The following is a 27608-nucleotide window of genomic DNA, read 5'->3' as shown; positions in this document are numbered from 1 at the left end:
ACCTGGCCAAGAACTGTAGTTACAACCTCTACTCATCCACCTGTGTATCCTGTAGGCAAGGAGTGAAGAACTGAGCTGATGTGAAGACAAGAAAAAAAGTGTCAGTTCAGCCTCCTCTTTGCTGTAATCCTGTGCCAGCCATCCGTGTAACCAGGCTAGCACCTACCAAAGCATCAGGGAGATTTGCTTGTTACGCTACCATAACTTTTAGCTCCCTGCTGAGATGGCTGCCCCATCACGACTGACGAGATTACAGTGGTGTCCTTAATAGTGTGGAGCATTTAGCAGGAAGCTGCAGCTAATCCGTTAAGAAAATGTTCTCCCACTGAGGTACATAGTGAAATTTGAATGCTGCAAATAATTTGAAAAAAGATTATTTTTTTTTTTAGAGCATGTTAATTCTCATTTTGCTTGTTGATCCCTAGGTACAGCTACAAGTTAGCATTACCTGCGGTCCATAAGAGCCAAGAGCATAGCCTTAACTATGCTTGTTGGTTTGTTCTGGTAGGTGCTACCACTGTTGGAATGAGAAATCTCTGAGGCAGATGGCCTCACTTCTGGGGACACTGTTGTGAGGTCATCTTCTGCGACCTTAATATTTTGTGTTACTGTGTCTGCTGCTGTGATATCAAAAGCCACAAGTTAATATTTAGCTGTGTAAAATTTGATCCTGTGAGACTTGTGTCTTGGCTGGCGAGTCTGCGCTTGTAGCCATACAGGTAAGATGAGGTGTGCTAACTCAGGTGGTTTTCTGCTGATCAAGGTGCAACAAGCTCGGTAAACTGCTTGCCAGGTGTGTGTAATCCTGCTGAGAATAGCCAGTTCAGTCTCTGGCACGACCCTGAAAGAAGCCAACCGCCCCTCCCCCATTTTTCTCTTACAGGGCCATCACATTGTTTACTTAAATGTGTGGCTCTGCGTATTTTCATCCTGTGCCAAGGATGACAGTGTATGCCTTGCCTCTAGCCCACTGTAGCAGATTAGGGGGCAGTCCTACGCTTCATGTGCAAAAGCTCAGCCAAGCCTGTCCCTGGCACAGCCTTTGAGCACTCCTGTTCATCCCAGATTTACCACATTTCACCTCATCATGAAGTGACAGTCATGGCTAGGACATGCTTGCTGCTGCGCTGTGGGAATGATTGTTTGCAACTTGTTGCAAAAACACACAGCTGCAAAGCTGCAGCCTCTATGGGGTTTTGTTTTTGGTGGTTTTTTTTGGTCATCACGACAAGCCACAACAACCCTCAAACAATGACTGAAACCAACTCTGTCAAGCCATCACCTGGGCCTGTACCGATACCGGCATCAGCCAGCGTGCTGTTTGTGGGGCAGCCTCGGTCAGTGCAGACCGCGCCCAGCCCAGCAGCGCTCCTGTTACAGCTGTTAGAGGGCACGGGACCCACAAAGTGACCGTGGGTGCTCTGAGCTGGCACTGAGCACCCAGCGTGTTAATGTGTGCATGGGCTGCAGCTGGAGTCTGAGAGGGGTTATGTAGCCCACAGCTGGCATTACTGTCTCTGTTGCTGTCCTTCTCCCTTTGAGTCCTTCCAACGCTGAGGCTGTGCATTTAGGTGTGAAGGCGGCACTGGACTCCGGCACTGAAGCAGTGAAAAAGCTGACAATAGACCATGGCTAAAGCTCCCTTTTTGAAGGCAAGGGTGTAAATTAGAAAGACAGATTTAAAACCGTTTCACCAAGTTAAAGGACTGATTTGCAAGAGAACAAGCCCAGTGTGAGGCACCGAAGCATACGTACTCCTGCAGCAGGCAGAAAGGTAACCGAGTTACAGGCATTACCTACGCTACAAGGATTTATATGTGTGCATGTGGTCATGCAGCATCTTGTGGGATGTAGGCAGCACAGTCTTGCGATGGGTTAGCTCATACTGTACCGTTACTATGTGTACAAAGCAAAACAAAAAAATAATAGAATTTTATTGCTAATACAGCATGGAGTCAAAAAAAGTGTTGTTTTTTTTTTTTTTTAAAAAAGGATTGTTTTTGCAGGCACACCTCGTCCCTCAGTGCCCCAGATAGGTTTGGGACTCTCGTATGAGGCTCTTCTTTTCATTTGTATGTCCCTCTGTTTAGATCTGGAGAGTTTTTGTTTTGTTTTGTTTTGTTGTCAGCTTTCCTATTTGCTACCATATTACTCTGCTAAAATATTTAACTGAAATGGAGAAATATTTTAAAGGAAGACAAACCTATTCAGTTAAATAGAAACTTGACCCTTGTATTTGCCAATATGTATGTCCATATTAGTTTGGTAATAACTACTTGTGTCTGAAAGGAATGCTGCGAAGCAGCCGACACTTTTAAGAGGAAAAAAATTGACCGAACATTACTTTCATAAAGCCTTTTAAGTGGTGTCTCTGCTAACAACTCAACAGGTTCTAGTATCTTCAGTGCACTGGGTTCTAATGCTTCTTTGAGTATATTCTGCAAATTACCTGGGGTAGGGAGATGACCAGCCATTTGGTGCCGTTTGTTTGTCTTTATTCCCCTGGCTGATGACTTGAATTTTAAGTGACGTTACACAGTAGATTTCCCACACAGACAGACCAAAGGGAACATCCAGCACTACCTAAAGTGTGAGGAGTCTTTTAAGCATTTGAGCACCTGCTCAGGCCTCTCTCTGCACAGGGAAGTGTCGTATGTAGGTTTGCATGGGGCCCAAACTGCCCATCCGGTTCAGAAAAATGCCTCCAGTTGTCCCTCCTTGTTTGCAACATCCTTGTTTCTTATCTAGGATTTCATTTTCAGCAGTCTGGGAAGAGAGAGCAAGCTAACTGCACGTTTAGTTCTGACGCACTTGTCTCCACCTAAAGCCATTGTTGAACTTCTAGTACAGCAGATTTAATTTCAGCTTTATTTCCATAGAAGAGATTGTATGGTTTTTTGGGGGGTGGGGAGCGAAGGCTGCCTGTTGTGATTCCAAGACTGGCAGTATTTCTGGCTTTTTTTTTTTTTTTTTTTTTCCAGGATGGCAAAAGTACATATTTGGCTGTAACAAGTTTTTCAGCTTCTGTAGATCTGCTTTGCTAAAAGCCATACGAAGAAATGGAGTAGTTTGCAACTTGCCCTTGAATAGTCTAACACGTAACAGTTTGGGTTACACACCAGTAACCCACCAGTTACTGTACACACCAGTGAGTACACCCACTTTTGACACAACGTTCTCTCACACTGGGTAAGGACTAGTGTACTTGTACCACTGCAAGTTTTACTCACTTATTTTGGTCACAGCACCCATCTAATTTTTCAGCTCAAGGACATTATGAACCCGGTCCTGTTTTCCATGTGATTTGAAGATGACCAAAACCAAAGTGGCAGAGAAAGATAATTCATAACAAAAGGGTCTGTTCATTTGCACGTAGCACGTGAACTGATTTCAGTGTTGCTATTGTGGAGCTGCAGCTACTGCAGCTACAGAGCGGAACTGTACAGAGCAGAGCTGAACTGCACAATAGGGTTCCCAACTCCCACTTTCGGTTTGGACAATTAAGAGTTAAGGAAAACTCAGACCAAAATATGAACCAGCCCCAGGTCTAGGACAGCATTTTAAGCACTACAACGTAATTAGCTCAGTACTCCCAGGTAAAAAAATTTAATCTTTCTATAGAAACAGTGCACTGTTTTACAAATGCGTTCATTTGGTTTTCAGTAATCCGCGTGGATGTACGTACAGCAAGTGCTACGCAGAGCAGATCCTGCCCCTCCCTGGTCCTTTTGTCCGTAACGTAAAAACTGAAACACAAAAGGCACCAAGCAAGAACGTACTCTAACAGAACTTCAGTATGATGAGACAGAGATCAGAAATGAATACAATGGTAAATATCATCCTAACAATCTGAGCCATTATTTAAAATAATTAATTTCTTAAAAAACAAATTTGGTGTTTGACTTTTCAGTAGTTACAAATCTGTAAAGGTTGAAATCAACACTGCACATTGAGTTCATTTACAGTGGTTTGAAAAAAACTGCAGCCTTCTATACATGGTTTATACAGGTTTGTGTGTACGTGTGCTTAAAAAAGTATCAAAACTGTAGAGCTTTCAAATATATTTACATTCGTCTGTTAGTTACAGTGTTATCACATACAGCCTTGTCTCAGTTTTTTTTCTTTGTGTACATAGTGCATGGATTTGTAGAAACAGCTTCATACCTTAAAACAACAATTGGATACCTCAATTGTTTTTTCACTGCCTTAAAATCTATAATTTGAATGGAAGGATGCTTCATTGTTTATGTATTGTCTATGCATGAAGTACTTTGAGAGCGTGTATTACGTTTGTAATGCGTGCTAGGTCTGTAGACACTTTCTTCCTTTCCTTAGTCAAGAATCAACTTCCAGCTCACATTAGACTGTGAATTTATTCTAAAAGACCATCCCCCCCAAAAGAAGGAAAAAAGGAAAAAAACCCCTGAGTTTCTTCTACTCATTTGAATACTGGAAAAAAGCTTGAACTGACGTAAGTATGGCAGGAAGATTTCTCTAGGTTCAGGGAGGTATTAGTCCATTATGCCGTGGTCGCTGAGTGTGTTTGCTTCCCGTAGAATTCCCTGGGAATCTTATAGGATGAGATGAGAAAAAACGTTTTTTCTGCAAGGTGCGGGATGACCCAGCACAGACACTGACGTGAGGCTGTGACCTCTTACCCTCCTTCAGCCTCCTCACCCAGCGCTCTGCGGTTTGTGAGATCTGCTGTGGCGCAGGTTGTTCCATGGGCAGTAGTTTGGAAGGCAAGTGCTGCGCCGCAGAGAATTCTACATATGGTGAATTATGACACGGCCCCATAGCATCTCCTGAATTTGGACTCTTAATGAGTATGAGCAGGGGAAAAGGGCAAGGAGGGAAGGAATTAACTTTTCTTATTGTGGGTTTTTTTCCCTGATGAGTTGGTGAAGAGTGCTGCTCACTTCAGGTGCATGGAAGTATGTGGCTAAATCTTTGTTTCTGCTAATTCTAAGCTGACTTGAGAGATGCAAGATTCCCAGTAGGGAAAAGCATTTAGATTTACATTTAGAAACAAACAAAGCAAGCTACATCAAATCTGTACCAAGCTGTAAAGAGCAGCACTACAACACAAAAAAAACCTGGGTGCCATAGGAGTTTCTCCTGACAGAAATGCTGTAAGCAGTAGCTCGTCAGTTAGAAGCGCTGGAGCTGAGTCTGTCTGGATAGACTGGGAACGAAAAAGCAACCCTGGCGAGCCCGCCTGGGCAACAGGAGCTCTGTGTTATGGGAGTGCTTCATGGGTCCGCTGGCTGACAGGACAGCTCGCTCTTACTTCGTGTCTTTAGATTTCAAAGCAAACTTCTCAAACATCCTGTAAAAATTCAATTATCCCTAATTTTCATAAACATAGGCTAGTAGTTTTAAAATAGATGTATATATTTTTATATATATGTATATATTTATATGCCTATATATCTATCTAGCCTAGATAGATATATACACAGATAATCTATGCACAGCAAGCCAAACATACAAAAAATAAATACTCTCACCCCTCTACTATATTTACAGAACAGATTTTATAATCCAGATTTTGTTAATAAATATTTCTAAACTGCCTGTACAGAATTTGTTTTACTTATGTTGATGGATAGCCACAAAGCATATTCAACATATTTACAAAATAGCTATAAATATAGTCTTAAAATAAAGCAATAGCTACTGAACCTTCAGCCTGGCTGGTTATGTACACCGAGTTAGTAGCTCAGCTGTTGCTTATTCACTATCACAAATGGGTAGTGCAACAAGTTAAAATGTGTATAAAAGATTATACATACAAAACTCTCACATCCTTTGGATGTTTGCAGTTCATTATAACTTTGTGGTTACCCTTCTGCAACATAAATAACGATTAAAATTAAGAAGCAGGTTCTGTGATCCAAAGCAAATTTGTTGAGTGTGGTGTTTGGAGCAGCAGCTTCATCCTCATGGCAACCCGTCATCTTCTAAGCTTAGTGCTACACGCTGTGAAGGAAGGAAAACACCCTTGAGGAGGAGGTTTGAGACTCGTGAATTTTGATGCAGAAGCACATTCTGATACTGTTGCTAGCGTGTATTTCCTGTTAACAATCTCATTGTTGTCCCCAGTGTAATGGTGACGGAAGTCTATTTTTGATTGGATTCTTTTCCCCAAATGGGGTTGCTCACTCAAGTGTTTCTAAAGAGGTGTTGGAAAGTTTAACTGACTTCTGAATTACATGGATAAAGTTCCTTGTAAGGGATAACACCTTCTTCTAGTGTGATCTTTAGATAACATAGGGCATTACCTATATGCCTGCCTGCCTGCCTACAGAAGCTATATTGCCTTCACTCATTACTTATGGATCTTTACACTTTCTTCTAAAAAGACAATGCAGTTATAACTGCCCACGCTTTATCTCACCAGGGCGGCTGCTTTGGAGGAGGCTCCTTTACAGGAAAACAGGTTCTCTTTCTTCTGCATACATAGGACTTGCTGTCAGAATGAGTGTTTGCTTTTGGAAAGCTTAATCTTGCCAAGGCAAATTTCCTTAACTTCTAACAGAACCTCATTCCTCATTCAGAGGAATCTGGCTCCTCTTTATACTGCTACATTATACAGAAAATGCTCTCCCTGGTTTGTAGAGAAACTCAAGTTATCCTTAAGATAGTTCAGACACTTGGTAGCAGTCTAAGCACAGACACAATGGAATCCAGTAGAGGATAAGTAATCAGCTGTTGAGCTCTTGAGATAGCTAGCTTTACACTAGCTAGCTTATTACATTTATCGATTAGGACAATTATTCTCCATTTGAACAGAGTATCTTATTATGTAGACCACTGTATTCTAAGACAACTGCATGAGCTGCCCAGAAGTTTAGGCTTCTGCCTATTCAGGTCATTATATGCCAAAAACCAACACCGTAATCGGCTGGAGATAATTCTGTATCTAAACTCTCAATAAAATTAATCTTCTCCATCAGCAGTTTCTGCAGGTACTTACTGCTGGGTAGACATGTCCAATTTGGGCCGTCCGCCCAATGTGGATTTCGTCTTCATCTTCCTCTTCTGTTGTCTTCCTATACACTGGATTATCAAAATTCATGCTTTTAGTATTCTTCCGTTTCCAGTTTCTCCAGATGAGGTATCCCCCCATGCACAGCAAGCCAATGACCACTGAGGAAAGGGGAAAGAGAGGGCTGTTAGCCAGGCATGAAGCTGCTGGGGTGTTCCCATGTAGATATCCATCCTTGAACAATGTTCTTGAAGCCAGGCTGCTTCTCCCCATTTCAGCAGTTCCTGTATTCTTTCCCACCCCAACCTTGAGAGTCAGAAGAGCGTATTTACACTAGCATTTTGGTATGCTCTCCTTCAGAGGTTAAATGAAATGAGCTTACCAACAGGAATGACAATTCCAATAACAGCTGCTGTCACCGTTGAATCAAAGCCTTGGTCGTTATTTGCATCTGTAATTACAGAAGTAGTTCTGATCATTTAACTCATTTGCTGGTTCTAAAGCCATGACTAAAGAATGTTTTATGTTAGTAACCATGTTGTTCTGCCCATCAGAAAGCTTTTGTAATCCAAGAGTTTATGAAAAGTTCTGCAATTAAGTTGTTATGAAGAAGATAAAAAGCATATAAACACAGGTCTGGGATAAGCTGAGCTGTTTTTCCTTAGGGACAATAAACAGCCTGGCCATAAAGTGCTACAGCCCTCACAGGACTGCAAACTACATGCCAGGAGAGCGTGGCCCGTTAAGGGAAGCACTCAGTACAGTGTTAGCACATAGAGAATCTCTAACCAGAAATGAGTAAGTGACTGTACTTGTGCTTCTAAGTTTTCAAGCACAAAAAAGGAGGTCGGTTTTAAAAAATGTGACATTTAATGGAAATCCCATGCATGGATCAGGGGATGCTGAACAGTGCTCTTAAAAATCCAAAGTAGAACACTTCCTAGTACAACACAATTAATGATTTATTGAGCTGTCAGAAGAAGAACGGAGTTCAAAGCCATCTGCACAACTTGTCTTTTTAAGTTTTTTTTCTTTATTTACAACTAAGGAGTTAGTCAACACATATACCACTCATTGCTGCACCCTGCCTCAGCTTTTCTGCTTTGCCTTGGCAGCACGATCCAGAAGGGTTACCTGTTAGCACAGAGACGGGAGGTTGGTGTTTCACTACATACTCATTTCGTAGGGTGAACTTTAAGAGAGCCTATTAGTGCTCTCCATTGGGGTACTTTTCTAATATTGTAATGAAAAACTTCAAATGTCTGTCCTGGGTCAGGCCACGTTATCATGCAAAGCACAGCCATGCAAAACAGATGCGGCTTGTCTTGGGCTGTAGTAATTCCAAACATCCTGCAGGGCTGAAGCTGGATGGGGCATTTTTCACTCACAACTTGTACTGGATCACATTAATAATTAAATAATTAAAATAATCGAAGTGCCTGTAGAATCATCCATATTACAGTATGCAGCACGACAGCAGCACAGAAGCTGGGATGACCTAGCATTAGGCATGAGGCAAGGACCAGTCTCGGGGCCTCATCTCTAGAGTCAGCTTTACATGCGCTGGATGAAAACCTGACATAAGTTCCTGAACATCCCGAGTGACTAGAATCACGTCAGCCATCATAACAGAGGCACCTGCAGAAAGAATACCTGATTTCTCCCGCTATGCCTCAGGATGTGCCTGCATCTGACTTGTTTATTACGCACACGTTAGGTCAGGTCTCCCACCAGCGCATGGGGTTTTGTGATACAGTATATATAGAAAAAGAAAAGAGGAATCTCATTCTCTTACAGTGCTGTGATAAATTGCTGTTTCCAGTGGTCATCTCAGGATCTAGAAGGATGGATGTGGTCGAAGGTAAATGAAAACTTGGGGTGGTAATCGTAGCTTCTGATACAGCTTTGGGGACGACTTCAGGGGTGTTATTGGCAGTGCCAATAACAGTTGCGATGGTCGTGGTACTGGCAGTATGGGATGCTGTGGTTGTAGAAGCCAGTACAGTCGTCGAAGTAGTTGGAAGATCTGAAAAGTGAGCAAACGGGAAATTTGCTGAAAGTAAGTACACAAAGCAAATCACAAATGGTGATAGAAATCTGGGGAGGATTGTTATGTTTACTGATTAGAAGCAGAAACCAATTTCCAATTCAATTTACCAGGTAAGTGGTCTATTGATAGTTCTCCGCCTAAAGACACAGAAATGATTTCCTGAAGTCAGGCTTTATTTATTCACAGTAATAAAGCATTCTGGATGGGTGGCAGTTAGAAGTTCAAAAACTTAGGGTTTTTTCAGTACCTCAGAAGATACTGAATTTGTACCAGGAACTACTTGCATGTTAGGGAAAACTACATTGAAACCACCTGTCTCTTCAAGATATTATCAGCAATGACTGTGGCCTCTCCAGATCCAGAAACTATGGGGTAATACTGTGGCAAATTTTTATGATATGGCCCATTCACACTTGTAGTGCTGGGCTTTATCACTTTTTCCTCTTCCTGCTGTATCTTCTTCTGGTTATGCTTTAAAAAATAAGAAAGTTTTCAGTAAAGGACACCACATTGCTATGTTCAGAAGGCAGCAAGTATGTGGAATACAAAAGCTAATGTTTGTGTTCCACAATCAGGAAATATATTCATTCCAAGTATGATTTGGTTGGAATAGCAAAACAATGACGTGATTGTCTTTACCTTTGTAGCATTTTTTCATGTCGGGACCCAGCCACATGTTATCAGGACAGGCACATGTATACTTGGGAGAATGGGGAGAGATCTGAGGTGCGGGAAGACATAAATACTCGCAGCCTCCATTTGGCTGGGGGCTGAGCTCACAGGAATCTGGAGCTGTTCAAGGACGGAAGAAAAGACACGTTATTTTTCTGATTATTTCTTGTTCTTGGCAAAGAAATAGCAGGTCCTCTAAGAAGACTCTCTTTCACTCCCTACCTCAATTAACCAGGCTGCTTAATTGTCTTTACAGTTTGGAGTAGAATGAAACCTTAGGCTACTATAAAAACTGCCCAAATATATAATGAATGGCAAGCATCACAGTGATGAGAGCAGCTCACTGTTTGATAAGATGCTAATTATACAGCTATTAACAAATTGCAAACTTTTCAATAAATGCTGCTGCTGAATTAATTATGCAGGAACTTCAAACATTAGGCATTGATTTCACATTATTACCTGTACTTTCCCTCTCATCAAGACCATCAGGAAGCATTTCATTTACTAACTAAACAAACCTCATTTAGGGCCCTGATACCCTGAGGACATGTCTTACCTTTGGGCTGCTTTAGTTCATGAAACACCACGATGTCATGAGGATTGTTGAGATTTTCTGCCAAAACAGAGATGTCCAAGCCATTCAGCCTGTTTGCGCTGAAGATTGCTTCATTCTCCAGGTCAGTCCAGAACACTCTGTCCTGCAGGAAATACATAGGATTTCTGACCTGGCCCTGCTCAAATCCAGCTCAAGTTGTATTAAACTCCAGTAGTCATAAAGTCAGCATACTGTGTTCCTACCTTGGGGCACCTTCAGTTCATGCTACTTCTATCTGCAGCTTTCTCTTTTTTTGGACACTGTCATTTCTAACGTTTAAAAGCACAGCAGTCCTACTTGTTTATAAAGTGCTTAGTGATTCTGAGTAGCTATGAGACTGAGACAAGAGAGCAGAAATTTGGTTAAGTACAGAAGCGTTGCAGCCATTCTGTTTCTGAACCATTTTTGTTTTTTAAAGACAGGGTGGATCATGAGCAGAACCAAAGGGCCATACCAGAAGCTTTTGTTTTCTCCTTTCCAAAGATAAGAGAGGCCAGTGCCCACAACGCACCTGGAAGATGAGTACCTATTACTCTTTTTCTTAATAATAGCTTTTGCATGGCATGCTATGATTGAAGAAACAAAATAACTGGTCAAGGAGGTACACAGGAATTACAGTTATCAAACAGTATTTGTTTGCTTGGTCAGCTATGTATGCTGCTACCTGCTAAAAACTACATATATTTCAGTAAGGAAAGCCATAATGCTGGAGAACAAGGGCAAATTACCAAAAGCAAAAGGGTTGTGTGTTATTCTAACCAGCCATTCAGCTGAGGAAGGGTATACAGAGGTTAAATAACCCAAAAGATCCTTCTGAACATTGCTGATGGGGATAAAACTGAAAAGCAACAGTGTCTTGGGGAAACCTGTGCCCAAAGTTAGATGCCTGGATAGCACACATATTGCATGGGAGGAATAAGGATTTTAAGGAAGAGGGGTTTGTTGAGTCAAAAGCCAACCTAGTTAAATGAAACAAAAAGAAAGGAGGCTGTGACACACACCTTGACAGGGAGCCAACCAGACACCCTTCTCTGCTAGAGCTTACCTAGAGTGAGGTGCTAAAGATGAAGCTTTTGTTCCCATAATAATTTAAACAATCACGGAAAGGAGCTTAGCTACAAGAGAGAAGACTTCACTGCCCTGGGCTAGTGATACTTGGCAATCCTCTACCAAGGGAGGAAGAGTTGGATTGTCTCTCTGCTTCCACCCAGGCAAAGCAGGGATTTGAATTATGTCTTCCATACCCCTGGAGTACTCCCGATATAGGATGGGGAATGAAGAGTTTCAAATGCATGCTTAGCATGAGATACAAACTGCAGGAAAGCCATTAGCCCTGGGCCCTGCCACTGGGTAGCTGTGTAAACTAATGGCAGAAAGGTGGATGCCCATTTACATAGTAATTTCTGCAGATCTCAGCAGGTCTTAGTTCTTCCAGGATGACATTTGTGGATCTGAACTATACTATTTATTTAGTTACTGCACTGCTCTTAGTAAGGCTACACTGTGACACTGAATGGTATAAGAGTACTGAATTTACAAGACTAATAGCGTTTTCCATGGAACATACTCAAGTAGGAGTTGGAAGCCTAATGCCTTTGTGAAAATAGGCTTATCTCTTTGTAGGATCACAGCTGTATTTTTTTTAGCCAGGGAAGTTTCTCTGATGTGTGGCAGGGTTTATGTGTCATAAGTGGAGCAGTTCAGCCTGAAAGAGAATTAACTGACCCTTTCAGAAGTAGGTGAACAAGCACCTTTTTAATGCCAAGTCCCCAACCTCAGCAATGCACTGGTGCACAGTGACTGCAGGGGGAGCCCTGCGAGTGCCTTGGTGGCACAGATATCCCAGGTGAAGCCCTGAGACAGGTGAAAGTGTTCTGAGGATACTTCTGCAGATGCTGGGTTGGACAACAGCAACAACTAGCCAATGCAGCAAAATTTAAGGGGCTGGCCTCCCCTGAGGGTTCTGTTGGCATAAGAAAATGCAACACAGGTATGCAAAGATGGTGTGAAACAAAGCTGCTGAGAGCAACAGAGTGCTCCACTGCAGGCTGAGAGGTTGCTCTGAGCCCGTGCAGCTCCCCTCAAAGGCTGACTTTCAAAAACGAGACATGTTGCAGTGGCACTCAGTGAATGGTTGTCCCACCTGCTGATCACAGGAAGTGGTTTCTCCCTACCCTTGTTAATAGTTCTGGCCTTTGTATGAGCAGTTGGCTCAATTCAAATGAAGGGAAACCCATTACCCATGTACCAGTTCTGTGGGAGGTGTTACCCTGGGCACCACCTGCCCCTCACGGATGCACTAGCACTACATTAAGTAAAAGCATGAAACAACACATTGCTCCTGATTAAGGGCTTTAGAAAACAATTTTTCCTGCTGAACCCACACCAGGTTAATCGGTTTCTATAGCAGCAAACGCCCTCGCTGAGCTTTCTGTGCTATGCAAAAGGCAGAGCTTTTAATCAAGAAGAGCTCTGAGACCTCTTGCAGTCTCCAGTCTGTTCTGCATCCGTTTTTGACTCTTACCTCAAACACTGCTAAGCCGAAAGGATGGCTCAGATCGTCAACAGAAGAGATCAGAACTTTTCTGTTGCTGCCATTGAAATCAATGCAGGACAGTGAATGCAATTTGGAGTCTACCCAGTAGAGACGCTGATTCAGCAAATCTGAGAAGTGAAACACAATGAAGCAAAATTACACACAGCCCCTGCAACTCTCTTTCTCTTGCCCAGCATGTTTTTCCTGCTGCCAGCATGACTAATCTCTTTATTATTGGGCCTTTTTGTTGTGGTGGTTTTTTTTTTTTTTAAACACTAGTTCTGATTTTGAATCAGTGCCTAGATATGCTGGGATAAGACCCTATTAGAAAGATTAAAAAGGAGGAACATTCTGGTGTTGTGTGGGGGGGGAATGCCTGACTGACAGCTTTGTACAATGAGGTTTCTTTATTACCAGGTGATGCAGGGCAGCAGCAGTTTGGGCTTCCCAGAGTCACTCCATCAGTGCCTGAGCAAGATGCTTCATCCCTCTCAAGGCTATTTAGTCCTTGTCCTCTTGCTGGAGAACAACAACTGTGGTTCAAATGAAACACCCCTCTGAAGGAGCTGTGCAATTTACACATTTTCAGTGAAGAAGAATCCTGGGTCCAGAAACCCTTCTGGTGCTGCAGGATCGGGGAATGCTGGTGGTGGGGACACTCCTACCACAACTGGCCAGGTTTTGGGCAGGGTGCAGGGAAGAGTGGAAGGGAAGGATCCAATGTTATTTAGAATCCTAAGCACTGAATTTCTCTTCCTGGAGCAAATTCACTATTCTTGGATGAGATTCACTAAACAGAATGCAAGTGGATGAGCGCCAACACAAAACAAGTTCTTTAATTAAACAAGTCATTAATTAATTTCTTAATTACTAAAGGATAACATTATTTGTTCACAGCAGTAGCACTTCACCACTATGCAGTGGTAGTAGCATTTTCTCCTACATCCTTGTCATGGCCAGAGTTTTCCAATATAAAACCAGAGAACCTCACCTCTGCATGGTGTTAAACACATACGGCTGTAACTCCAGAGGAGGGTGTCCCCTGCTGCCCTATGAGGGCAGGAAGCCTCCTTTCCACTTCTGCAACTTGGTGTGGCAGCAAGAATGACCACAGCCCTCTGTGAGCCACCAGGATATGAGCCAAGGTCGCTTGCATCTCTCTACCCTCACCCAGAGCAGCTAGGCAGGCATGCCGACAGGGAATGGGTTCTGCAGACTCTGTCTCTTGCCATGATGTACCATGCATTCATCAGTCCAATGAAGTATCTTGACAATGCTTCTCAGACATGTCCAAGGACTCTCTGATGCTTCCTGGACTTCCAAAGTGTTGTTGCAGCTCTGCATCCTCCCCTACGATTTCCCTTTGCCTTAAGACACACCTAAAAGCAACTCAAGTCTCCTGCAGTATGAAGTTCTGACTGTGGCAAGACTTACTGCCTATGCTTGCTACTGAAATAAAATAACTCGTGTTGGTAAGCAGTAAGTGACAGGGTATTTCCAGGATTTTTGTGTGCAAGTGCCTTTGCATATTTATAATTTTGTTTTCCTATCTAACAATAAAAATAATTTTACGTTAGGCATAGTGGATGCTGTAGCTCTAACCTGGGCACTTACCCAGGGTGATGCCATTTGGCCACTCGATGTTGTCAGTCACCAGCACTTGCCGACCCATGCCATTCAGGCCAGCTTTCTCAATCTTGGCTTTGTCTCCCCAGTCAGACCAGTACATGAATCTGAAAGAGACAGATGCAAGAAAACAGTAAATTGGACTCCAGTGTAAGAAATCTGTACTACTAATCGGAGTAGGAGGTGCCCTGTTCTCTCCCTATTATAGCAAAGCCCCTCAGCCACTTCAGTTAATTCTGGTATGCACCTTGTGGGGCTGCATACTGTCCCACAGGGTGCTCTGCCACAAAACTTGCACCAGAATGCAAAATCTCACCTTAGTAACACCATGCAAACTATCTCCTGGTCTGTCTGCTAGGCATGTGGACTTCACTTATCCAAGCAGCCCATACACACCTCAGACAGACTGCACTGTTTCCCAGCACAACCTGTGTGCCCAGACCAGCTCAGGCCCATTGAACACCTGAACTGACCATTATTTTCAGACCTTTCTTTAACAGCAGTGGCCTTGCAAAGAGTTAGTTGAACCATCTCAGCAGTCGCATTTAATTTCAATGGGTATATCTGTCTTAAAGGGCATCTGAAGTCTTGATGAGATGACAACCGCCCACCAGTTTGTGAGAGAGACAGAAGGAAGACTGGAACATCTCTGTTGGTGAAGGGAGTGTTTGCGGTCTTTACACCTACCTCCGTGTGGGATCAACAGCGATGGCTCTTGGCTCACTGAGATCACTGTTGAAAAGTGTCCTCCTCCTGCTTCCATCTGCAGTGGCCACTGAGATGGTCTTGTTTCCAGAATCTGTCCAGTAGATATTCTTATGAACCCAGTCTATTGCCAGTCCTTCAGGAGAGTTCAGCTGGCTGTCTATCAAAATCACCTGCTCGGCTGTGTCACTTGCTTTGTCTATGTAGGCACTGCAAAGACAGAACTTGTCACTGGACTGATGCATGGTGCAGAGAGGGCTGTGCACATGTGCATGGAGTTGGACCTCAGACAGCTTAGTGCCAGGTAGCACTACTGCAACCCCAAGGAAAGAAACTGCACGTGTGGCAGCATCATTGACATAGAAACCCTTACAGGTGCATGCTGCAACCTTCTGCTTTCTCCTGCAACTTGTTCTTATTTCCCTGCATCTGGACAGCAGGCATTCCCAGAATAGCAAACTGTCCTTTTATTTTTCTACCTGCTTCCTGCTATAACTGCACAATTCAGCAAAACATTTGACTTCAGGCGTGTTAACTTCAGAAGCATTGATTCATGGGATTCATGGACATTAGAAATATAATCTCCCGTGCTCTGCTGTACAGAGTTGAACTTAGCATGCAAATAAATGTGCTTAAATGTATTGCAGAATTAGGACCTGTGTAACTAATTATGATTCATCAAAGGAATTAATGGAGCTGGGCTAATTTGGCAAGTGATCTCATTAGATACAAAGAAAATGCTCACTAAATATCAGTGGCAGCTTCAAAATCTTCCAAAACACTAATGAAAGGCAGCAAACTCCACATGGATGTTTCATAACTAACTCAGTATTGCTCCTACAAGCACACAGGCCGATTCTGCTCTGTTATCCCTACACCAATATCAATTGCACTGAGTGAACTGAAATGGAGTTATTCTGAGTTTGCATCGGTGTTTCTAAAAGCTTATTCTGGCTCTTGGAATAACTTGGTACATCTTTAAAAAGTTACAGAAGAGCAGAAAGCTTCTGCCTCTCCCCGAACATTTGAAACTGCAAGATGGTTTATATCTCCTGTTCACTGCCCATCCTGCCTTTGGTCATGGAATGAGAAGGTAAGTCATATGGGAGCTAAGGTCTCAAGTCTCAGGTTAGAGATTTGGAAACGTGTCTAAATGCAGGAATTCTTGATACTCTTTTATGGTCTGCGGCCCAGGCTGGAACGGCTTTGCAGAGTCAGCGGGGATTAACAGCGTACTACTGCATCTTCACTGGAAGGAACTGTATTGGTTTCTCTCTGACCCAGCACCAAATGAATGGGATCATCGGGGTTTTGCAGAGCATCTGATGATGTTCCCAAGACACTGTTGTTTTAGTCTGATGAGGACCACATGTTCTAACTATACAACTCCCGGTCAGTTAATTCCTCCCCAGTGAAACAGTCATGTTCAATACTTCCTGGCAGCACTGCAGTGAGCTGCTGTGCTGTACCCTCAATGTGACTTGCTGCACTGGTGGGGAAGCAGAGAGAAGCTCCTGCGGCTTTCAGAATGGGAGGGCTGAAATACAGGTGACATGTCAATTCTCCCAGTAACTAAATATTGTAAAACATCTTCTGACACCCCAAAGGGAACATCACCTCAATAGGAGAGGATCTGGAAAGGCATGTGAGGTGAGAGCATTAATAAAGATGGGATCTCTTTCCAGCAATTACCACCTGTACCGTCATTTTCACCTTCACCTCTCAACTATAGACCGCTTTCCCCCAGAGGACTCTGGCAGGTGGAGTCCTGTTCTCAGCTGGAAGGGCAGTGTTTAGAAGTGTTTGATATTAGTGCTAGTAGCAGTATCTTAAATAGGAACATTAAATGTAAGTTATAATTGCACAGCTTGCTCTGCAGAAAAGCTGGGACTTGCAACGAAGCTAGTGCAAACGGGGGTAAGAAAGAGAAAAATTCTGCTGTTTGGAAAAAAAGAAAAAAGACTTGGTATAGCCATGTTCAGGGTATGAACACTGTTCAGTGGCCCCCAGCACCCCAGGGCATCCACTGTCAGAGCACTGCAGAAGGAGCACTGTGTCTTGAATAATTCCCTGTGTATGAATATAAAGCCCTTACCCACCCATGCCTGTGCCTACAGAATCAGACACGGTGAAAGCAGCCAGCTTTCTTCTGAGCCATCGCCCCATTTTCAGAGCCCCACAGGCCAGCTCAGGGTACCTGCCTAGCTTCATACTCAGCACAGCCTCGGCGTATTTCCCTGCCAATGGCATGGGAGCTACCACAGCCTGCAGAAACCCTGGCTTGGCTCCCCCACACTGAAACCAATCAACCTTTGCCTGATCATTAGCTAAAATCCAGAACAAATCACTGTAGAAGCTGCAATAGGGTGCAATAGCTATGCAAATCAGAATATACATGGGGGATTTTCAGTGCATAAATTAAATGCATTTTTGACTAGGCACACTCACAAGCCCCAGTACATAATACTGTGATGGATGCCATAAAAACAGCTGAAGGAGGAGGGAGAATGACAATTACAGAATGTGTTCTGTGGTCAAATGCTGTGAATTTAAATCCAGTCTACCAGAGGCTACAGTGGGCAGCTAGTATCTGTGTTGCTACTTCCTTGCTCCTACCATTTGCCTCCTTTGTGCTTTCAGATGCTAAGTCCTTTATGGTTTCACATACAGCAAGCACACAGCACAGCAGCAGTCTTATGCAGCATCACTTAACAATATTATGATTCAGTAAACAAGAGTCTATGTGTAATTGCACAAATGCAGCCTATTATTGACAGAAAGCTTTCCTGTATTATCAAACTAAGTAACTGCACAAGCCTCTGTTTTTTTATCAATTCCTAAAAAAACTTACAAAGTCTGGGCCACAACAGGTAATCCAGTAAGGGAAGAAAAGCCCTCAGGTTCACTTGACCCTGCAGAGTTGTCCGCAGATTATCCTTAAGGGGTACAGCTTGAACCACAGCTTTGGAAAGGTACCAAAACACACATCCTCTCTTGCCCCTTACCTGTAGATTTTTCGGTAGAACAAATCACACCAATATATTCTGTTTGTTGACACCTCCACGTCCAGCGCCACGACATTCTTCAGCATGGGAATGATGCGAGAGTAGTCCCTTTTCACCAGGTCTATCTTCCGGACCTCATGGCGATTGGTGAAGATCAGGTATGGACTCTTGCCTACCACAGAAAATAAGCACATTTGCCATTTTAGCAGCTGACCCAAGGGTTGGATTCAGCTTTCATTTCTCTGACAACAACAAAACTATCAGTCACTGATAGTTCTGCTTTGTAATGAAGCTTTATACCACACCAGAAGCAAGTGTAAATGGCTTCTAGAGGCAGAGCTATCACACGCAGACATAGAGGACCGCAGCACCTCTGTGATCACCAGAGGCACACTGGCTCTTGGTCTGCCCATTCTCTTAAGCCATAAGCAAAACCCTGGGGAATAGCCTCACCTTCAATTACACATTTTAGATACAAAATACTTGGGCCAGATTTTGGTGACTCATGGCCGGGACAAGGAAGAGACAGCCCTCTGGGCCGGCTGGAGGGAAGGGAGGCAGCCAGACTTGAGGCATGATAGAGCCACATTGAATCCAGTGTTGCCAAGGAGGAATTTTGGACTGTCACGTACATGCAGAACTCACAGTCCACCTCAGCGCTTGCGCTCAGGCAGTTCACATCTCTTTGTGGGGCCAGAGCCTGCAGCCTGGGTGCTGGTGATACTGCTGCTGCAGTCATGATCTCAGGCCAGCCCAGGCCAGAGCCTCTCAAAAAGCATAAAATTGACCTGAATTTTCCAAAAGACAGGAGGAGGACACCTAGAAACCCAATAGTTATTTTTCTTAGAAGACCAGAGCCAGCACCTTAGCCTCCACAGTTATTCACAGTGGGCCCCATGGCAGCCAGTTTCCTACTGTAGGAGGCAGACACCTATGTCTCCAGGCTCAGACCAAGAGGTGCACATCCTTGCCCTCTACAAGTATCAGAGTGTGGGATTCTCTGTGTTCTTAAGTGTCACTAAAATAAGCTGCAAGTCAAACAGCTAAAGCTTTAGTTTGCTCTTTGTGCACCTCCCTGTTTGAGGTAGGGACAAGATGGGAGGCTCAAGCACAAGCTTTAGTGGGCTAGACTGGTTTGTCTCCCACAGTGGCCAGTAGAAGATCCTAGTGAAGAGCGTCTTTCCACTGGGAAGCACAAAAGGGGATTGAGGAACACGATACTGAAAGGGAAGAGCAGGGACAAGGTTTTAGCTCTGGAATACATCATGCTGCAGGGCTCCCAGCACAGAATCTCAGGCACAACAGAAAAAATTCTGTTGTTGGTTAGAAAACTAACCAACAAGCAGATCAGTCCCATGATTTGGGTCAGTCCTAACTCACTGCAGATGTGAGACTAACAGACTTTATGACGACAGCAGGACACTGTGCATACCATATAGAACATGGGAAAGAAGAGGCTACATGGATGTACACGATAACACTACAGAAGCAATTTTGTATTGTAGGTAACCCACCCTTCCTGTAGAGAACCACTACTTCCATTAAACAAACTGCCAGCATGGCTATTGCGTAGCCTTGCACAATTCAACTTTCCTTCCCTCTGACATTCATATTCATTTTTGCAATAAGGGCAAGCAAACTGCTGGTGTCCATATTGGTATTTGTGTAAGCTGGCACGGTGGAGAGGTGGCTAACCTACTGTGCTTTAATTGGGATGTTTTCTTCCTTCTAATACTACTACCACTAAATGTTTTTGCTGTGCTGTTTTTAACAAAACCTGTCAAGAGAGTTTCTTTTCTGGTTTCAGCTTCAAACAGCCAACTAGTGACTGTAATCTTCCTCTGTACACTGTTAAAATATTCTGATCTGCATGATCAGTAGTTCTTGCCTAGAGATGCATCTGCTATCACTGCAGCAGTTCTATGCTGCTCAAAATGAAATGTCTTTGCTTGCCTGCTTTGCTAGTTTCCTTTTGTTTCTGTTCCCCCTAGCCTCAGCCCTACAAGCGTGTTTTCTTATCAGAGTTGTGATGTTGAGCAAGCAGACTTTAAGTGCCTCTGGCGTTGTCTTACCTACGGCTTTGCAATTCTTGGACAGGGTGTCCATCTCGTATCCCTCGTAGCACTCGCATTTGTAGTCCCCCTTGTAATTAATGCAGATCTGGCTACAAGCGTCTGGATTCTCACATTCATCTATGTCTGAAAGGAGTGTTTGAAACCCATCAATAACTTGAAATCAAACCATCTGTGATGGAGCAATGCTGAAGTGAATATAATCACGTCTCTGTATGGTGAAACACAAGGGACTGCTGTTTGCATGTAAATTACCTCCACACGTTTTTTTATCCAGAAGCTTGTATCCAAGCGGGCATTCACATTCATAACCAATCTTCAAGTCTTTGCATATGTGCGAGCAACCACCATTGTTCATAGAGCATTCATTAATACCTGGAAGGGATATACAGATTATCTATAACAAAGGAGGGTTTTTAGTTGTAAGATTGAATAAAATTAAGAGAAGTTCTCAGAAATTTTCCCATATCTATCAGCTTTTGGCAGCCAGGGTCTGGCCCCATAGAGCATATGAGTGACTCCACAGATAGGAAGCCACCACCATACTACTTTCTTGCTCCAAACCAACACTGTAGGATCATTTGAACTGAAAGCTAGTGGCTAAATGAACAGGGAGCCCTGGGGATAGAGTGTATACGAATCTCTACACCTCATCCCATCCAAGAGCTGCTGCTTTGAGCACGTTCTGCCACATGTGAGAAACTTTGAAGGGACCTAAGGGCTCTCTCCAGGAGACTCCTTCTTCCCCATGCGCTGGTTCCTGTTGACTTTTCTGAACAGTCTCTCTAAGCTTTAATAATTCATGCTGGGGGAGTCTCATCTCCCAGGGGCCAGCTAATTTGAAATACTGTACTATTTTCCCATCTAGCTCCAAGGAATGATCTATATGAAAATTCCAGAAAACACCAAAGTACAGTCTGTCAGAGATACTCCATTAGCACTGAGATACAGTCCTCCCACAAACACCTCCCACATGACAGTCTCTGCTGGCAGCCTGCATCAGCCCAAGTGTGCAATTTATGAAGTAACAGCTCCCATCCTCTCCTGGGTCCCTGTCTAATCCAAGGCCACCTCTCTAATCCTGATTTCAAGTGCTGAAATGGACAAGGATCCTTGGAACTAGAACTGAATGAGAGGTTGAGGAAAGCTGGTTTCCTGTCAGAAACATTTCTTGTTGTTGTAGTTAACCTACATAAGGTAAAGAAAAAGTCTTCTCCCTAAGTAAGACTGCTGAACAGAAGCTGTGGGATTTCAGGGATAGTGGGCTCACTAGAACAAGCAAAACTGATTTGCTTCAATCTATAATGTGATTTAAAGGCAAATTTTTTACTTATCTTTTACTTTTTCCTTTCTTGCACACTGCAGGGGAGCAGTACAACACAGCCATTAAACCAGTGCTCTTGGAAGAAAATTAAAACAACCATATGCCAATTAAGTCAGTAAGACTAGGAAAATACCATGCCAGAAGGAACCCCATCTCAGCTTTGGGATGCCTTCACCTTCCTATCAAAGACACATACCTATAGATACCAACACATTAATAGAGCAAGTTCACCAGGCTCCAAGGTGTCCATACTGTCCCATCATGTGTTGTCACTGTTCGATGATGTTTACTAATGGATATCACCTATTCCTGCACTTGAATAGGCCTCTAGCAAATTGGGTCACAAACATGCACAATTGCTCTCTGCAAAATACTACAAAGGCTGTTTTAACTAACAAGCAAGCCCTCACTCAGATGATTCCTATGGTTTCAAAAGTGCATTGTGGAATGGATTTAGAGACTGTAAATAAAGTGCTGGTTCACTTGCTGCACTTCTCAGTAGGAGCTGAGGAGGAGCCAGGCAGAGGCGTTAGCTGGTTCTCTTTCTGCTGGGCAGCTGCTGCCCATTACCCAAACTTCAGCAGATATTCACTGCCTGCCTAAAGTAAGAAAACTGGTGTTCTGTCTTCTGCCATGCTTTTTTGGGGAATCTTGGAGGGCACTGCAGTGCCTAACACACAGCTAGACAGGCACACCAAGGTGAGGAGCACATCCTTCACCTCCTGCCTGCTGAGTCAATTACTTGTGTGTGGGCATTACATTCACAGCAATCCACATCATTCTGCGCTCTTAAAGAAACGTGTTTCCTTTGGGGGCTATTCTCTGCTCAGCTTTCTAACTCAAATGACACCTCACTGTGAGCCTGGGACTGCACCAAGTCAGCCATGGAACCGGTGTAAGATTGAGCACCAAGCTCAGCTGTGCTGTGCCACTGTCCAGTCTCCTAAGACAAACTGGGCTGCCAGCTTTGCTGGTGTCGTGGTTTAGCCCCAGCCAGCAACCGAGCACCACGCAGCTGCTCGCTCACTCCACCCGGTGGGATGGGGGAGAGAATCAGAAAAGTAAAAGTGAGGCAACTCATGGTTTGAGATAAAGACAGTTTAACAAGTAAAGCAAAAGCTGTGCACACAAGCAAAACAAAATGAGGAACTAATTCACTACTTCCCACGGGCAGGCAGATGTTCAGCCATCTCCAGGAAAGCAGGGCTCCATCATGCGTAATGGTTACTTGGGAAGACAAACGCCATCGCTCTGAATGTCCCCCCCTTCCTTCTTCTTCCCCCACCTTTATATGCTGAGCATGACGTCATATGGTGTGGGATATCCCTTTGGTCAGTTCGGGTCAGCTGTCCCAGCTGTGTCCCCTCCCAGCTTCTTGTGCACCCCCAGCCCACTCGCTGGTGGGGTGGGGTGAAAAGCAGAAAAGGCCTTGACTCTGTGTAAACACTGCTCAGCAGTAACCAAAACATCCTTGTATTATCAACACTGTTTTCAGCACAAATCCAAGACACAGCCCAATACTAGCTACTATAAAGAAAATTAACTCTATCCTAGCCAAAACCAGCAGAGCTGGGAGACCTCCACTGACAGTTGCTACACCCACTCAGAAAGACAGGGAGATGTGGATTAGTGTGGGAGAAAGCAAGGGCATACTGAAAGCGTGCCAAGGTAAGAGCATCCTCACTAGGCACACACACAGAGTTGTTGCCTGATACAGAGGAGAGACTGACTGTTCTTCCTGAACATGAGTTACTTAAGCTGCAGGCACTGAGCTCCATGCTGCTGGTGATCCATGTTAGCATGGAAAGGGATGCCTGTCTGAGACTTTTCTGCACTGGGATAAAAAACAAATGAATTTGAGTAATATCCCAGATTGGGGCTGGTGCCCACAATGCCTGGTGGGAAAGGTGAGAGAGGGGCTGTCCTGGGGAGAGCGGCACAGCTCTCTGGCCAGGGCTTTCTGTTCTGCTGACAGCCCTGATGCAGACCTGGCTTTTGTGGCTTGCACATTCTCACTAGCCCAGTGCTGGCGGGACACTGCAGAGAGCAACTTGCCACCATTTCTAAGGGAAGCAGCAAAAACATGTAAAATCCAGAAACAGCTGAAGTCATCCCTCAGTGGTTGCTGCCTCTCTATGTGTTTTCACCTTCAAAGCATGTTCACAGTGCTAAATTTTTATGATGTTATCATCATCCTACAATTCAAAGATAATTTAGCCAATAAGGCTAAATAAACTGGTCAGTGCTGTGGAGGACACTGGTATCTGGGGAGAGGGGGAATTCCTGGTTCCTAGTCCCATGCTCAGTTCATACAACCCTCCAAGAATAAAAGCTGAGCTGAGAAGGGCACAGTTCAAACTTACAGATGATCAGACTAGGCTACTAATTATATTCATAGGAAGGGTGATGAGAGAATAAAGGCAAGGAAAGAGGAGCAGAGTGAGAAATAGCATTAGCAGCTACATGTGGTTACACTCAAAGCTGTGAGCACCAGATGGAGGAGAGGGGAAGCAGTTACAACAGGAGCAACACGTAGAAGACAAGTACTGTACCACATTCTTTCAGAGGCTCGTCAGACCAGTCCCTGCAGTCTCTATGTGAATCGCACACTTTGCCTCCGTCAATGCACTCTCCACTCTTACACTGAAACTTGCTGGGACTTTCACATGCTGACTCTGTCATGTCGGGCAAGAGAGGAAAGCAACTAAGTTAGACGAGGCTCATGACAACAAAAGCCTGATATAAAGCTTCAAGAGGGTGTCATTAGCAGAAACGGGATGGGAGTAAGCAAATGAACATTAAGCCAGAGTATCATGCAAGGAACTTTTCAAATCATGCAGTCTGCCTGGTCAGCACAATCATCTCTCCCAAGCAACCCCACTGCCAGAATGGCTTAAAACTCTCTACAGGAAGCAGCCTGCCATAGACCTGAGGAGCAGCACAGGCCTCTTCTCTTTCCAGTGGCCACACAGCCCTCACAGGCTTACACCACGGAGCACGAGGAGTGTGGAGCCGTCTGTACCTACCTTGGACACAGCCTGCCTCATCGCTGTTGTCAGGACAGTCATGCACCTTGTCACACTGCTTTGCTCCGTGGATACAGGTCCCATCGCCACACTGGAATTCATCTGGCCGGCAGGTCACCAGAGCTTTAAGACAACACATTCAAGCATTAGCCACACAGGACCTGAATCTTTTGTGTCGTACTTTTTAGTCACGTACCTCTGACGCTGCTGAAGTTCTGCACCATCAGCAAATGTCACAGAGCATCATCGGCTGCTTCCACCAAAGCAACAGAGGCAGCAGCTGCCTCAGGCACTGTCCTCCTGTGCCCCTCTGCCACCCCAGATCACCCTCTACATCCTTGGGAAAAGAGCCCCAAAGCCCATATGAGCAGTTCTAATCAAAACAGAATCAGTGCAGCCAATGAAGCTTCTTGGGTGAGACACAAGAAAACAAACAGGAAGCAGAACTATCAGCAGACCTCTAAGGTCTTTGGTCTATGTGAGAGGCCAGGCTGCTTTCCAACTAGGAGCGCAGAGTGGCACTGCGGTAGGCAAAGGCAACTGCTCCTCAGCTCTCCTACCTTCAGGAAAATTTATATTTAAGAAATATGTCAAAACATGTTCAGATTAAATGCACAGGCAAGAGACATGTCTCTGCCAAAGCCAACATGGTCACACTAGGGACAAAGCCAGAAACACAGACATGATCATTCTGGTTACTAAATGCCCGTGGGCTAACAGACCACTGGAAGGCAGAAGAGCTCCACTGCACTGCGGCTTGGTGTTTCTTGGGGTTACAAGCCAAAAATAGCTTCACAGTGTCAGACCATGTTTCAAGTCTGAAGCTCATTTGCCCAGTTTAGATTATTACAGACTCAAAACAGATCTGATGAACAGCAAAGTTGGGGAAAAAAATTAAACAGACAGCTGCACTGACCATACTAAAAGCAGTTTCCCTCCCCAAGGTTACACTAAGTGAGAGACCTCCCTAGCTGGGACCAGACTTGAGCTGACAAAAGGTACAGGCACTCACTACCCAGCAAAGGACTGTGGCCTGTAGTTCACTGACAAAACAGGCTCCTCATTCCTGGGAGACGTTACGCAGCTTACTTCTGAGGAGACCATCTTACAGATGTTTTCTTAAAATCCTATTAAGGCAGTGCACCCTGGAGAGCTCTTGATTCTACCCTTTCCATCTTGCTGATTGCATCCTGGTATCACATGACAGAAAATCACTGCCTCTGAATAACTAGAGGAGGTCAGCACTGATGTTACACATGGGAGGTGAGAGCTACGTGGCAGACCTTCCTTGACAATTTGACAAACTGGTTCTAATACAAAAATTACTACTTTCAGATAACCCAGGAAGAGCCATAGACATGAAGTGAGCTAGCATCGATACCATAAAGCATTAGTTGTACAAAGGCTCAGCATTATTGGTGATTGCATCCCACAGCATGCAGGATCCAGATTCATGGCTGCTTCACTGGACTTAGCTCTAGTGCATCTTCAGCAGGCGAAGGGCACAAGAGACAGAGAAAGCCACAACTGCAGGGCTGGTGGGGGAAGGGAGAAATCCTGCCTTTAGAAATACACAGTATTCACATGAGGAAAGTTTGGAAATAGCACTGCTCCTTGGAGAGGAAGGCTATATGTACTATATTCATAAAAAGCTGCAAAGCAAGAAAAAAATCCCAAGCAATAAGCATAGTTATGGGACCAGCTGTGTCACCACATTTCGGCTTATAAGCCCAGGCACAGAAATGGGAAACCCCAGTGGGACATCTGGGACAGCAGCTCCAAACTAGGCATGTGGGAATGCTGCTCTAAATGGAGAAAAATGAAGAAGAAGCAAAGCTGTGGTCTGGGAAACCACAGATCTGGAAGTGGCACTGAGAGCTCCTGCAGGGATGCAGAGGCACTTGAACCGTTCTTGCCGTGTGCAATGACCTGCCTGGAGAAGCCCTGATGATTGAGAGACCACCTTCCCCCTAGGCAATCTTGAGCTCTTCCAAGCTAAACCCTGACCATTGCAAACCTTTTCCTAGTGTCTAGCTGAAAATGCCCTTGCCACAATTATTTCTTGTCTTCACCCCCAACATGAAAAACAGTTTACTTCATCTTTTCTGTAGCAACTTCTATGTGCAGAGACAGGAAAGAATGGTCCTCCATTTCTGACTATAAGTAGTAGCCCCCCACAAGAGCACAACGTGCAATTAAAGCCAATGGGGTTTTTTTCTTTCCAGGAGCAAGAACAGGTCTCCAGTTTATCAAGTATATCTGCATGACAACAGCTACAGATTTGGAAGGCAGCTGTTATAAAAACTACTAATTGTCCTCAATTAGATTCTTCAAAGCTCTTCTAAAAGCAGTTACAGCTAGATGATAGGAATAGAAAGGTTTCTAATCCTAAAACAAATTAAAATGTAGGCAAATTTTGCAGGAACTGCAAAGACAATGCTGCACAAGTACCACAAGACTGAGAGAAAAATGACAGCACAGCTCTTAGCTTGGTTGCTATACAGGGACTGCAGAACACAAATGTAGGATTGTACAACATCATTGCACAAAGTTTTTGCTTCAAGAAGAAGAGACAGAAGTTCGGAGACCAGGCTTGGTTTCCTGGCTCACTTCTCACTCCAGCAGAGCTGTGGAAGCTCAGACCTTTGAGAAATGGCTCCTGAGCCTCTTAACAGACACTTAAAAAGAGCAGATACAGTAACAACTCTTACTGATCACAACAATATTAAAATGCATATACAGCATTTCTATTTTTTTGGTGTATTTTTCAGTAGGAGGAGAGAGAATGCCATGTTTATGCCTGGCCTGGAGAGCATAAGTTTGAGAGGAGAGGGCCAGGAACTTTGTTATCCTGAAACTGGGACACAAACCCATCCCAGCACCACTGGCAGAGTTGACCAGCAAGTTGCCATCAGGGCCCTTCCCAAAGCAGAGCAATATTCCAAGAAGAGGGAAGAGCTGTGCTCCTTATTTGCTGGGCTATTTTGGAGGGTTTAAATCAGT

General features: G+C 44.1%; 1 protein-coding gene across 4 annotated transcripts in view; it reads right to left on the bottom strand.

Annotated features, from left to right (window-relative positions):
* Positions 1-5525: 5525 nt before the first annotated feature.
* LRP8 (LDL receptor related protein 8) overlaps positions 5526-27608 on the bottom strand; it is a 195451-nt gene continuing 173368 nt past the window's right edge. For 2 of the 4 annotated variants that reach the window (XM_075097591.1, XM_075097593.1), the window contains 14 exons: positions 24606-24728; positions 24132-24254; positions 20511-20630; positions 20256-20381; positions 18184-18355; positions 15161-15388; positions 14462-14580; positions 12836-12975; positions 10273-10414; positions 9681-9833; positions 8787-9017; positions 7374-7442; positions 6980-7152; positions 5526-5982 (listed from right to left, as the gene is read on the bottom strand). In XM_075097591.1, coding sequence (XP_074953692.1) covers positions 5944-5982; positions 6980-7152; positions 7374-7442; positions 8787-9017; positions 9681-9833; positions 10273-10414; positions 12836-12975; positions 14462-14580; positions 15161-15388; positions 18184-18355; positions 20256-20381; positions 20511-20630; positions 24132-24254; positions 24606-24728 — 1958 coding nt within the window. In that variant the 3' untranslated portion in view covers positions 5526-5943. The remainder of the gene's footprint in view (positions 5983-6979; positions 7153-7373; positions 7443-8786; positions 9018-9680; positions 9834-10272; positions 10415-12835; positions 12976-14461; positions 14581-15160; positions 15389-18183; positions 18356-20255; positions 20382-20510; positions 20631-24131; positions 24255-24605; positions 24729-27608) is intronic. The other 2 variants (XM_075097592.1, XM_075097594.1) reach the window with 1 other exon arrangement.

This window comes from Phalacrocorax aristotelis, chromosome 6 (assembly GCF_949628215.1).
Source record: "Phalacrocorax aristotelis chromosome 6, bGulAri2.1, whole genome shotgun sequence".
Lineage (NCBI taxonomy): Eukaryota > Metazoa > Chordata > Aves > Suliformes > Phalacrocoracidae > Phalacrocorax > Phalacrocorax aristotelis.
This window is presented reverse-complemented; position numbering and strand designations above follow the sequence as displayed.